This window comes from Pleurodeles waltl, chromosome 12 (genome assembly GCF_031143425.1).
Source record: "Pleurodeles waltl isolate 20211129_DDA chromosome 12, aPleWal1.hap1.20221129, whole genome shotgun sequence".
Lineage (NCBI taxonomy): Eukaryota > Metazoa > Chordata > Amphibia > Caudata > Salamandridae > Pleurodeles > Pleurodeles waltl.
The window spans coordinates 45211349-45225196 of record NC_090451.1 but is presented as its reverse complement, the minus strand read 5'-3'; the positions used below and the strand labels follow the sequence as shown (position 1 = coordinate 45225196).

General features: G+C 45.3%; 1 protein-coding gene across 3 annotated transcripts in view; it reads right to left on the bottom strand.

The window, feature by feature from the left end:
• Window positions 1-13848, bottom strand: part of NWD1 (NACHT and WD repeat domain containing 1) — a 78491-nt gene that overhangs the window by 25806 nt on the left and 38837 nt on the right. For all 3 annotated transcript variants that reach the window (XM_069217120.1, XM_069217119.1, XM_069217121.1), the window contains 3 exons: window positions 9136-9290; window positions 5068-5344; window positions 3339-3889 (listed from right to left, as the gene is read on the bottom strand). In XM_069217120.1, coding sequence (XP_069073221.1) covers window positions 3339-3889; window positions 5068-5344; window positions 9136-9290 — 983 coding nt within the window. The remainder of the gene's footprint in view (window positions 1-3338; window positions 3890-5067; window positions 5345-9135; window positions 9291-13848) is intronic.

The following is a 13848-nucleotide window of genomic DNA, read 5'->3' as shown; positions in this document are numbered from 1 at the left end:
TGCTTCTTTATGACCTCATCAAGCACCTTGCTTCTTTATGACTTCATCAAGCACCTTGCCTCTGTATGTCCTCATCCAGCACCATGCCTCTTTATGACCTCGTCTGGCCCCTTACCTCTTTATGACCTCGTCCAGCACCTTTCTTCTTTATGACCTCATCCAGCACCTTGACTCTTTATGATCCCGTCCAGCACCTTGCCTCTTTATGACCTTGTCTAGCCCCTTGCCTCTTTATGACCTCGCCCAGCACCTTGCTTCTTTATGACCTCATCCAGCACCTTGACTCTTTATGATCTCGTCCAGCACCATGCTTCTTTATGACCTCGTCTAGCCCTTGCCTCTTTATGACCTCTTCAAAACCTTGCTTCTTTATGACCTCATCCAGCACTTTGCCTCTTTATGACCTCATCCAGCACCATGCCTCTGTATGACCTCGTTCAACACCTTGCCTCTTTATGACCTCGTTCAACACCTTGCCTCTTTAGGACCTCGTCCAGCGCCATGCCTCTTTATGACCTGTTCAGCACCTTGCCTCTTTATGACCTCATCCAGCACCATACCTCTTTATGACCTTGTCCAGCACCTTGCCTCTTTATGACCTCCTGCAGCACCATGCCTCTCTATGACCTCATCAAACACATTGCCTCTTTATGACATCATCCAGGACCATGCCTCTCTATCTAGCACCCTGCTTGTTTATGACCTCATCAAGCACCTTGCTTACTTATGACCTCAGCATCCACCTAGCTTTTTATGACCTCATCCAGCACTTTGCCTCTTTATGTCCTCATCCAGCACTGTGCCTCTTTATGACCTCATTTAGCACCTTGCTTCTGTATGATCTCATCAAGCACCTTCCTTTTTTATGACCTCATCTAGCACCTTGCCTCTTTATGACCTCATCCAGCACCGTGTCACTCTATGAACTTATCCAGCACCTTGTCTGTTTATGATCACATCCAGCACTTTGCCTCTTTATGACCTCATCCAGCACTGTTCCTCTTTATGACCTCATTTAGCACCTTGCTTCTGTATGATCTCAACAAGCACCTTCCTTTTTTATGACCTCATCTAGCACCTTGCCTCTTTATGACCTCATCCAGCACCTTGTCACTCTATGAACTTATCCAGCACCTTGTCTGTTTATGACCTCATCCAGCCCCATGCCTCTCTATGAACTTATCCAGCACCTTGCATCTTTATGACCTCATCAAGAACCTTGCTTCTTTATAATCCCATCAAGCACCTTGTATCTTTATGACCTCATCCAGCACCATGCCTCTTTATGACCTCATCAAGCACCTTGCTTCTGTATGCTTTCTTCTTTATGACCTCATCCAACACCATGCCTCTTTATGATCTCATCAGCACCTTGTCTCTTTATGACCTCATCAGCACATTGTCTCTTTATGACGTCATTCAGCACCTTGTATCTTTATGACCTCATCCAACACCATGGCTCTTTATGACCTCATCCAGTTCCTTGCCTCCTTATGACCTCATCCCGTACCTTGCCTCTTTATGACCTCATCAAGCACCTTGCTTCTTTATGACCTCATCCAACACCTTGACTCTTTATGACCTCATCCAGTACCATGCCTCTTTATGATCTAATCAGCACCTTGTCTCTTTATGACGTCATTCAGCACCTTGTATCTTTATGACCTCATCCAGCACCATGCCTCTTTATGACCTCATCCAGTACCTTGCCTCCTTATGACCTCATCCAGTACCTTGCCTCTTTATGACCTTATCGAGCACTTTGCCTCATCTTGGCCTCATCCAGAACCGTGCCTCTCTGTGACCCCATCAAGAACCTTGCCTCTCTGTGACCTCATCCAGCACCTTGCCTTTCTATGAACATATCCAGCACCTTGCCTCTTTATGATCTCATCCAGCACCATGCCTCTTTATGATCTCATCAGCACCTTGTCTCTTTATGCCCTCATTCAGTACCTTGTATCTTTATGGGGAACAGGGTCAAGACTGATTTGCATATGGCTGGGTCCAAACTGGAATGGCATGGGCAGCAAAAAAACGATGGATTAAACCCAGATCTGTGACTGGGGGTGAATGTTTGACAATGTTCAGCATTCCGTCCATCACTTGTTGTTTTTGCATTTTTCGCCCTAAGTGGGAAGGGTATGCCCAGACGTGGGTCCCGTGCTTCCCATGCCACTGGATTCATGCTAGCCTGGCTGATGAGGGGTGAAACCCCGAAACCGGTCCCAGGATGCTTGTTTCCAGTCCAGGGAAGACCTGGCCTAGCAGTTCGGGCTGGACTGTTCCCATGGGGAACAGGGTCAAGACTGATTTGCATATGGCTGGGTCCAAACTGGAATGGCATGGGCAGCAAAAAAACGATGGATTAAACCCAGATCTGTGACTGGGGGTGAATGTTTGACAATGTTCAGCATTCCGTCCATCACTTGTTGTTTTTGCATTTTTCGCCCTAAGTGGGAAGGGTATACCCAGACGTGGGTCCCGTGCTTCCCATGCCACTGGATTCATGCTAGCCTGGCTGATGAGGGGTGAAACCCCGAAACCGGTCCCAGGATGCTTGTTTCCAGTCCAGGGAAGACCTGGCCTAGCAGTTCGGGCTGGACTGTTCCCATGGGGAACAGGGTCAAGACTGATTTGCATATGGCTGGGTCCAAACTGGAATGGCATGGGCAGCAAAAAAACGATGGATTAAACCCAGATCTGTGACTGGGGGTGAATGTTTGACAATGTTCAGCATTCCGTCCATCACTTGTTGTTTTTGCATCTTTATGACCAGCACCATGCCTCTTCTTGACCTCATCCAGTACCTTGCCTCTCTGTGACCTCATCAAGAACCTTGCCTCTCTAGGAACATATCCAGCACCTTCTCTCTTTATGACCTCGGCCAGCACCTTCCTTCTTTATGACCTCATCCAGCACCTTGCCTCTTTATGACCTCATCCAGCACCTTGCATCTTTATAATCTCATCCAGCATCTCGCTTCTTTAGGACACCATTAAGCACATTGCCTCTTTATGACCTCACCCAGCACCTTGCATCTTTATAATCTCATCCGGCACCAAGCGTCTCTGGTAGTCATCCAACCCTGTATTTCTCAACTGACTTCTAGGCTATGTAAGAACTCAGGCAGTGCCATTTAGGAATTCATCGAATGCCTTAATCCACCAGAATTCATACAACTTATTGAAATCTGTGCTCCATGTGCAAAGACAGTTTTTGTGGAGTAACTCACCACATTTCTAACATTCCCTCACTATGACAGTGTTAAATAACACCACAGATGTTTTGTGGACTTCACCCCATAGCTTGTACAGACCCAGCAAATTTTGACCAACCTTGTAGCACATTTCATGGTCCCAGTCTTTATATTTTAGGTTCCAGAGCCGCTGAATAGAGTCTTCGCAGCCACTCAGGGCAAACAGCTCACTGTGACTAGTCTCGAGGCAAGTCACTTTACTGGCGTGTCCCTCTAGCGGCACCGTCGTGGTAGTCTGACACTCATAAACGGCTAAGTCTCCATCCGCAGATCCATAAAGAACCTGGTAGTCCGCAAGAACTGCCACCTTTGTAAGAGCTGCATGGAGCCCAGGGTGGATGGTGTACACCGGTCCCTGCATGGCTGGGCAGGGTGTCTCTGTGCCAATGCCAAACACAAGGATTAAGTCAAGGTAGGCCAGGGCCAGCCTCTCTTCCTGCTTGCTGACTCCAATGCTGCTGATCGGCTGTTGAGTCTCTGGGGGTGGGAGGCAGGTGACATCTTGGCTGGAGTCCAGTGGGAAGATGAGAACAGTGCCAGACGCCAGTCCGCTGAAAAGCAGCCTTTTATTCGGTGCCACTTCCAAGCACCTCACCTCCGACGAAGCGTCTAGAACATCCACAGTCTTTCCTGCAACAAAGAGAATTAACTGTGAGTGACATGGAAAGGATCTGCTGGTGAAGTTGTATTATCTACCCTTGAAATGGGTACTACTTACCACTTGTGAATGAGTAAATTAAACAATTTCTTACATTAATAAAGGTATCAGTCCAGGTCTTCCATCAGTCATGGATCCTGCCTGCCTGGCAATAACCCTGTTTTTGATATAGACCTAAATGTTCTTGAAAATATACCAAATTGTGATAAATGTGTTCAAAACTGACACTTTGCAATCTACTTGTAATTAAAAGACTTGCCCTGGATGGTCTGGAAATCGGTCAGTGTACCTGGAGTCACCTTAATAAACTTGAACGTTACCCAAACTCTGTTTCTGATATAGACCTAAATGCTCTCGAAAGTGTATCAAACTGTGATAAATGTGTTTGAAACTGACACTTTACAGTCTACTTGTAATTAAAAGGCTAACCTCAATGGTCTGGAAATCAGTAAATGTATCTGGAGTCGACTTAAGCTTGAAAGTTACCCAGCAATTCTCAACCATCAGAGAGAAATTACTTCATAAATAGTACGATTGAGAACAGTCGTGAGGCACTGCCTGTACAAGTGTATTCTATTTCGTTTACCATCAGTGGCATTTTGGTGTCCTTTGGGAGGGAAAGCTCACCATAGGAGACCATTCTTCTCATTCTGTGGACACCGCGGTTGCTCCAGAAAATCCCCTTTCATGCTACATTTGAGGTGAGTGGGAAGGCCAAAGCTTCCATATCTACTTCCCTGCCACATCAAAGATAAAGTCCTGCTTTTCACACAAGGCTGCACGCGGCACCAGAAATAACATCTTGGAAGAGAATAGGAGAGAAGGCCTTGAATAATCTTGCGAGTGTCCTATCGTGACAAAAACAGTGACATAAAAGAGTGGAATCCATTTAAACCTTTTGCATCAATGGGCCTAAAGAAAAAGCTCTCTCCATCAACATCAGGAAGCTGCAAAAGCAGGCTGTGATGCTTGCTGCCCTGGATGGATAATATTTAAAGGAAGAAGCTGGGTCTAGCAAAGGTGTTGTGTCAAACCTTTCCAAATTGTTCAACCTTCCAGGCCTCTCTTGGAATTCCCAACCTGCAATGACACCTCAGCATTGATAATGAAATTGAAGGCTTTGCAGCACACCACATTGTCCAAGTTCTACCTTCTAGGGAGTCCCAGATAATGATCTTGTGCTTGTCTCCTGTCTTCAGAAAGTACACCAGGTCACCACCATTGGACAGGGCGGTACATTCGGTGCGGTCCTGGAAGGGCGCCACTGTTTTGTGTTTCTGCTCATAGTCCAGGTTCCATACTTTAAGGTAGTAAGCGCTCCTGGATGCAGACACGAGGGTGTCTTCGTACAAGGCCAGCAGAGTCACCGGCATCCCCATGCCATCGAAGGAATCCAGCAGCTCCCCCGACTTCGACAAACTCCAAACCTGCAAATGTAGGACAAGTGAGGAGACATTATTAGAATGAATAGTGGAAGGAGAGTAAATGTGACTAGAGACTGAGCATTTTATGTCTAGAGTGGTAATGAGAGTTCCTGCTAGTTGTATCACTTATGTTTGTTTTTATGGATGGGCAAATCTATTCAAAGCCATCCTGTGTTGTTTGTGAAATTCTTGGTTGAAATTTGTGTGTTTCTGGGTCCTTTCAAAGAAGGCCAGATGGTGTGAACGTTCCAGATTTTTGTTTACCTGTCCTGTGAATAAAAGGGGTTTCTAGAAGGTTAGAGACTTGAACAATTGCACATGCAGACAAAAGGAATTAGGGAAGCAGTTCCCTTTCATCGGATGAATGGTACCGAGTTAATTATGAGAATGGAACTCCTCGAGAGTGGGCGTGGTTTAGGCACAGGTGCACTGATGGTGCTGTAATCTCAAGAGACTGCATAATTGTGCACAACAATGGGGATTCTGGCACAGTATGGGTATACTTTGACGTAGCCTGTGGCATATGGCATACTGTCGACACATTCTGTCCCAGTGATGAGGTGTTGTGGCATTTGGATGCACAAATATGACTCACTGATGACACTGATACAAAATACTGGCCCAGCGATAGCAATTAGGACACAATGGTAGGATATTCTCGCACAGCGATGGCACAGACTCGCACAAAGGCAACCCTTTTCTGGCACAGTTATGGGGTGCTATTGCACTTTGGTCAGGTAAGATGCACATTGATGAAATATTCTCTGACAAGAACAAGACATTCTGGCAGAGTGATGGGCATTCTTGACTAGTGGTAAGGCATTCTGCCATAGTATGGGATGTTTTGGCACAATGATGGAGCGTTCTACCATAGAAATGTAGAATTCCATGTACCATAGAATTCGGTGATGAAGGCACGTTCTGGCATGTTGTGATATTCTAGCACAGTGATGAGATATTCTGTCACAATATGCCATATTCTTCCAGCACAATGGCATATTTTGGCAAAGTGATAAGTATATTTTGGCGTAATTATGGGGGATTGTGATTCAATAATGCTGAAATTCTGGCACATTGATGGGCATTCTATCTCATTGACTGGCTATTCTGGCAGAGTGATGGGCATGTTAGCTCAGTGATTGGCAATTCTGACACAATAATGGGCATTCTAACTCATTGACTGGATTTTCTGGCAAAGTGATGGGCATTCTAGCTCAATGATTGGCTATTCTGGCACATTGATGGGTATGTTAGCTCAGTGATTGGCTATTCTGACACAATGATAGGCATTCTAGCTCAATGACTGGCTATTCTAGCACAGCAATGAGCATTCCAGCCCAATGATTGGCTATTCTGGCACAGTGATGGGCATTCTAGCTACATGATTGGCTATTCTGGCACAGTGAATGGCATTCCAGCTACATGATTAGCTATTCTGGTACAATGATGGGCATCCTAGCTCAGTGACTGGCTATTTTGCCAAAGTGATGGATATTCTAGCTCAATGATTGTCTAGTCAGGCACAGTGAGGGGCATTCTAGCTCAATGAGTGACTATTCTGGCACAGTGCTAGGCATTCTAGCTACATGATTGGCTATTCTGGCACAACAATGGCCATTCTAGCTCAGTGAATGGCTATTTGGCCACAGTGATGGGTATTCTAGCTCAATGATTGTCTAGTCTGGCACATTGATGGGCATGTTAGCTCAGTGACTGGCTATTCTGGCACGGTGATAGGGATTCAAGCACAAGAATAGGCCATTTTTGCATTTTGATGAGTATTCTGGTATCACAATGGTATACTTTGTAAAGTGAAGTGATAATTTGGCACAATGGCTGGGCATTCCTGCAAAAGACGGTGTATTTCAGCACAGAGATGGGGTGTTTTGGCACAGTGATTGGAACTTCTGGCAAGAGATAGTATACTCCAGAGCACTTGTTACATAGAAGCGCACAGCTTTGTAGTATTCTAATACACTAATGAAGATATTGTTGCACATATTCTGGCAGAGAGATGGGCATTCTTGACGAGTGGTAAGGCATTCTCCCATAGTATGGAATGTTTTGGCACAATGATGGAGCGTTCTGCCACAGAAATGTGGCACACAGGTGGAATATATTGCCATACAATGATGTATTTTGGCCCAGTTAGGACATCTTTGCACAGGGCTGCCCGAGAGCTCCACATTCTGCCACTTAGCCAGGGCCTCCTTGCGTACATGTACTGTTAGTTTCCAGGTGTTTCTCTCTTGTTTCACATATCCGATCCTCGAGTGATATTACCCTGGTTACTTGCTCCTGTTACTCGTGTAATGTGCCACCGCACTCACCTGGGCCAGGTTGCGTTACAGAGATATTCAAATAAATAAATAGATGGCATTCTGGCAAAGACATGGGGACTCCCCACACTGGCCCCTTTCTTTTTGAGGGAGGAATTGCCAGGAATCCAGCGCCTGGCTTAAATGACGGTAAGACTGGATGTGTTTACAAACATTCACTTCTTGGTTAATGAGCTGGCTTTAAGTAATGTATACCTATTCATCCATCTCAGCGGGAAAAGATAACTCTACATGCGTGCACGAAAGATGAGATTGGCAACAGGAATGAGCTCTCACTAACATTTCCTCCAAATAATTTTGCATTATTTAATGTGCTGCTTAAGGTAGTAAACGCCCCACAACGCTTCTAAAGGAGGGTACACGTGTGAGATTTTATATTTGGCGTTCATATGGGTGCGGAAAAAAGGAGCGTTATTGTGAGAACTGTGAACTATTTATACTCACAACAAATACTCCATATAGTTCATTTTTTCATATTCCTTCTTTCAACGAATAAATACCCACACGTTTGCTTCATAACACGTTTTGCCTTTGAGATTTGGGAGATCGTGAGTGTTTGTGTGTTGAAACACCGGCGTCTGAGTATTTTTTAAAGACATCTTTGCATGGTGATAAGATGGCGGCAGAATCTTGCCACATGGCGTGTGTTCTGAAACTGCGCCTGCTCAGAATGAACCACTGACACAGAGCATGCTCAGATCGCAGACGCTGATTTTCAGCAGCGCTAAAGGGAGAACTAAGGCCCACCTCTCTGTCTTGCAACCAAGAGACTGAACTGATTGATGCCAATGATGAAGATTGCTGGCTTTGCAATAGCTGTTCAAGGAAGCACTCCTCTGGGGCTTGATTTAAAGTTCATGCTTTTTATTTGGAGGCAAAGCCATGGCTTTCCTAATGGCCCCCTTCAAACAAAAAATAAAAAACAGATCAAAAGACCCATGCGGGGCAGTTTGGGGTCAAGGCACTACTCTGACATGACTTCATTGTGCAGATATCTCAGCATCCGACCAGCCTTGTCTTTCTGTGACCCTCTTTAATAGGTGCTACACTGAGCATTGACAACAGTGTTTGTCTGGGTGGTAACTGAGAGGCTGTCCTCATGGGCGTCCGGAGGGTGTTAGGGGGCACATGACCCCCACCCCGATTTGGTGTGCAGGCTCACAGTGCAGCGTAACACTACGGCCTCAGTCATCATCAGTTACTCTGACTCCATTCTGAATTTCTTTTCCTCTCTAGTTAGGGACCAAACCTTCAGAACACACAGCATGTTGATGTTCCATCCTAACCCCTTCCCTTCTCATAGCCTCTAATCCTAGCAAACGGTTGTGTAAATTTGGCTTCTGGTTTTGTTCCAGAGATGGGAATGCACTGTGCCCTAATGCTTTTGTTAGTGCACAAGTGCTTTAGAAAACATTTAAATAAATGAATGAGAAGAAGTTGTTTCCTGTTGTGTACCCTTATGGTTTCATCTCTGCAGCCAGTGATGATGACTTGTCTGTGCAGGCTGATGACAGCAGTTTCGACCTCATCATTGTGTTCTAGATCTTCTGCCTGGAACCTGTTGAAGGTCACCGAGTTGGCCTGATAGGTTCTTACAAGCCTGCCGAAACCTGGAACAACCGAAAAAATAGAGTTTTTTTCAGACAGTTTAAAAACAATCAAAAATGGATTACCGAAGACTTTCTATCCCCAGAGAAAACTTGTTAGATTCTGGGATCTTAGTAGAACTGACGGGACTAAAGTTCGTCTCTGGAACCCACAACTGGATCCCGTTGCCATGATGTCATACCAGACCTTAATTCCAGGCATTTTTACATATGAAGTAAGTGTATACATTTTAAATTAAGGTGGCTATATTAGCCCGAAGACACTGAGCTGCCACAGACCCAGATCAGACATTATTTGAGACAGGTATGATGTGTACTCTCCTATGGCCATCCCTCTTAGATGTGATTCTCCTGGTGCAGAGGCCTTTGATTCTTAGCCCATCAACAATACCTAAGAGTTAAAGTATTACCAGTTGATCGGCAAAACATAAAATTGGGCTTCTTTTTTAATCCTAAAATAAAAACAATGCAATGTTTGTTAGTTTAGAAAGTTAGGCTTTCAAGGCCCTCTTGGCCTGCAGCTCATGAGTAGAAGTGGATAGGTTCCTTTCCAAAAGAAAACAGGCTGCAGACACGGTGATCCAAGATCATTAAACTGGTAAGGATAGTTTGCAAGCAACTTCTGAGCCCTGTAGTGGTGAGCATTGATGTGCAGGATTCCTTCAAATGTTGGCAAGAAATAAGTTCAGTCCCTCCAGCCTCACCTTCAAATCACATCAACAGCCAGCATATCTCCTCTGTATCATTAATATATCCGCAGGTGCCAAATATCTCTGCAGCAAAGACTTTCTTCAGCTGGAATCCAAGAGATTCCCATCTCACCTGGTTGCCTCAACATCTTGTTCTGTGAGGATGGGGGGCTCCATCATTGTGCAACACTCACTTTCTGCGTAAAACTCACAACTCTATTGTTCGGCTCTTAGCCCAATATTTAGCTCCTTTTTCCCTCATTCTATAGATGAAAAACAAATCATCCCTCTTACCCCTTATAAGATGCTACCCCACCCTCTGGTCTATTTCCCATTCCCTGTGCTCACCTTCCATGGTCCTCCTGTCTGAAGAATGAAATGTGTCTGCTGCCTATTGTGTTCAAATGTACTTCCGGGACTCGGATCTTTCATTTTTCATTACTTGGGAACCGCAATGGCATCCTCCAGGGTACGAGTAGCAATAGAGAATGCCATTAATAATAAAATATACAAATAGTTCTTTAGGGATTTGCTTTGTGGTAGTTGATTAGCCCCACAGCTGCCTCAATGTTATTTGAAAAAGGAATTTTAAGAAGTTCTTGAATAAATAAAATGCTTTGAAATCAAGGTTTCATCGTTCCAAAATACTGTCTGCATGAAGGCCCATGTTACAGATAGGACCACTGTCCCTGTTTACGCTGAAGCACACCTTGAAATGGGTGTGCCAGGTGCACACTGGGACAGTGCACCCCATTAGAGTAAATCCTCTGCCCCCAGCACAGCTGAAAACTTACCCCAGCCCTAGGGCAGATCATTAGGGAATGCAGACAGTTTGTTTGAAGCCACCGCTCCACCTTTTACTGTGGAGGCGGGAACCGGGCCTTCGGCGCTCCAAAGGGAGACACAGATCTACTGCAGCATGGAGCCACGAGTGACTGCACCTGCCGGCACTGGGTTGTCAGAGGGGTACATAGGACCTCTTTTCTCCTGTTTCAAGGAGTCCTCACAGCTGGGGGAACCAGACTGTGTGTCACCTCCATGTAAACTGTAAAACTGTAAACATCACACTTGTATAGTGCACTACTCACCCGTTAGGGGCTCAAGGCACTGTGCGCATACCACTGTGGAACCCCTCCTGGCTTTTCCCTGTGAGATACCCACTCCTGGACAGCGCCAGGGTGAAGCCAGGATTCCAAGCGCTGTGAGGGCCGTTGTGGGGATTAAGTAAGCTATTGCCCAGAGTTACAGAGTGGGACCCATTTATTAGATTAGGCACCGAGGCAAGAATTATCTGGTCCAAGGGAATTGAGCCCAAGACCCGCCGAAGTGGGAATTGAACCCTGGTTCCAGGCCAGATCTCTGCATCAGGGTCTGCCACAGTTCTCCATGTAGCACAATCAGTGTGGTTCCGAAAGGCCTCTTTACACACATCTGCAATATGGCACAGGCGCAGAAGCAAAGTGCTTCCTCATTTACATGGGACTGTGATCCTACGTAAAAGAGTGAATGCCCCTGTGAGGTTGTGCCAGTGCTACATGTGCACCAGAGCAATCTAGGATACAGAAGGGCCCTTGCAAGTGTCTGCGGCCCCTTCTGTAATACCAAAGTGTACCTCGAATGAACAGGAAGTGGACACACAAGCCCAAGGAGACTCAGGAGCAGAGTGAAGAGCTGCACTGGGTAACTGCAGAGCTGATCACATGCTTCTGACACGCCATCTGATGTTTATACCTTAACTCTGAGAAATTCTAAGTTATATTAGGAACTTTAGATTCCTCAAAAACAAAAAAGGTGCTCTGCCTTGCTCAGAACACGATGTGACTCGCAATGTCAACAAGCAATGGCAAAGCTAAAAGGTCTCGCTCTGTTGACCTTTTGGCTTTTCCAATGCTTTTTGCTGATGCTCTGCAGCCCACAAAAAATAAATAAATAAAATAAAAGAGAACAAAGTGTGTTGATGCTGGTGACCACTTCATTCTGCGGTGTGTGTGTGTGCATGCATGATGTATATACATACATACGTGATGTGCACGTGTGCATGCATCACTGTGCACACCTAGGCATCATTTTCTTTTTCCTTTGTACCTATTGGTCCAAGGTGAAGAAAAAATTAAATTTTACGAGCTCGAAAGTGCTAACTGTAATGCAAAGCAGCCCAGCAGCAAACGGCAGCTGCCAGGCCCTCCAAACTAAGTTTTTTAAAGTATATTTAAAGGATCGCATGGGTCGGCAGCAGTAGAGGAGGGGTTGGGAGGCAAGTGGGGAAACCAACAAGGAGTAAATTAGGGGCCAGGGACCAAAAGAGTTGCACGAAATCTCGTTTTGGGACATGGAAAGGCCCTGCAGCCCTCCAAAAACATTAACATTTGAAGAAATAAAGATTCAATGATAACAAGGGTGCTGTGGCAACGGAGGAGCAGGTGGTTGGTTGAGTGAAAGAGAAGCAAAGGGGGCGGCACTGAGAGGGATAAGAGGCGCACAAAAGAGAGAGCAAGAGAGCGCGTGCAGTCTCTTCGAGTGCTTTATGAAAGAGACATCAAATCAAACAAATGAGAGCGACAATAAAGCTAAACAACTGGACTGTGTTGCAGCATTTGTATAGCGCTTACTACCGCTATGTGGTGCACTGAGGAGCTCACCCAAATGCAAAGCAAGCTCCACCATGTGTGCTCTGTGCTGTTTTTGTTGAGCCTATATTCAATGGTAAGCAATGGGCGGGCTCTAAGCCCACTGTAAGTTTTTAGGTCTGCAGTTAGCCCAGACCATTTCATTTTACTATATAAATATCTGTTATTTTGTCACTTACATTTTTCTCCCTCCCACTGCAGCATACAGCATGGGGCACTGGGTCTTTAGCCTTTGACTCACTTCACTGTGAGTGACGTTATTCTGTGTTTTCATGACAAGAACATCCACACACAAAGTAGTAGTATCCTTTAGTACCTGGGACGACTATCGTAATTCGTGCTTTCTAAAAGCAAATTTTTTTTTTTTTACACAATTCTATATTTTTATATGGCCCAACAGCTATCCCAGCAATATTTTTTGTAAAGATCATGATAAAACAAGCCCCAAACCCAACCCCAGTCCTAAAGTCGATGTTTTCGCCTACAGACACCTTCGACGCATAAAAGGTGGCGCAAAAGTACCTGTAATCTGAAAGACAGCCACATGGTGTCGCCATTGTTCCAGTAATAAATATCTAATGGCGACGTGCATTAAGGAAGAACAATTGCAAGCTCCGGTGTCTTTCTGATTCAGCACCTCGACAAATGATATAGGCAGAACGACTCTCATTCTTTAAATGCGAGTACAAGCAGGGCGGCTTTAGCGATGCTGGCGCCCTAAGCAACAGGCTTTTTTGGCACCCCTCACCCCATGACCAACTCCTCGGATCCACTCACTACCACTGGCAAATGAGCCCCTCATCTCTCCATAGCCCCCATTTCACATACATTAATTTGTTTTAAAGCGCTTGTAAAGGCTGGCTTTACTAATCTACTCAGCTGTCCACATAAAAAATAGCTCTGTTCTTTGCAACAGGCGTATTAACCCGCTCTACTCTATGGCGAGTCAATGCTGCCGCTAGATAAAAGTCCCATCTCTCTCCCTAGCAGGAACATTATTCACGAGAAGTATCTTGACGTTTTAATTGCTTCCTGAAGACTACACTCACAAGGAACTTTTCAGCAGGTGCTTTTAAATCGCAAGTTTGGTAAGTTAGGGCCAGATGCAGGAAACACTTTGTGACTCGCAAATGCGTGTTTCCAATGCAGAAATGCATTTTGCGAGTCAGGACCGACTCACAAAATGCATTTCCGAATCGCAAATAGGAAGGGGTGTTCCCTTCCTATTTGCGATTCGCAGTGGTA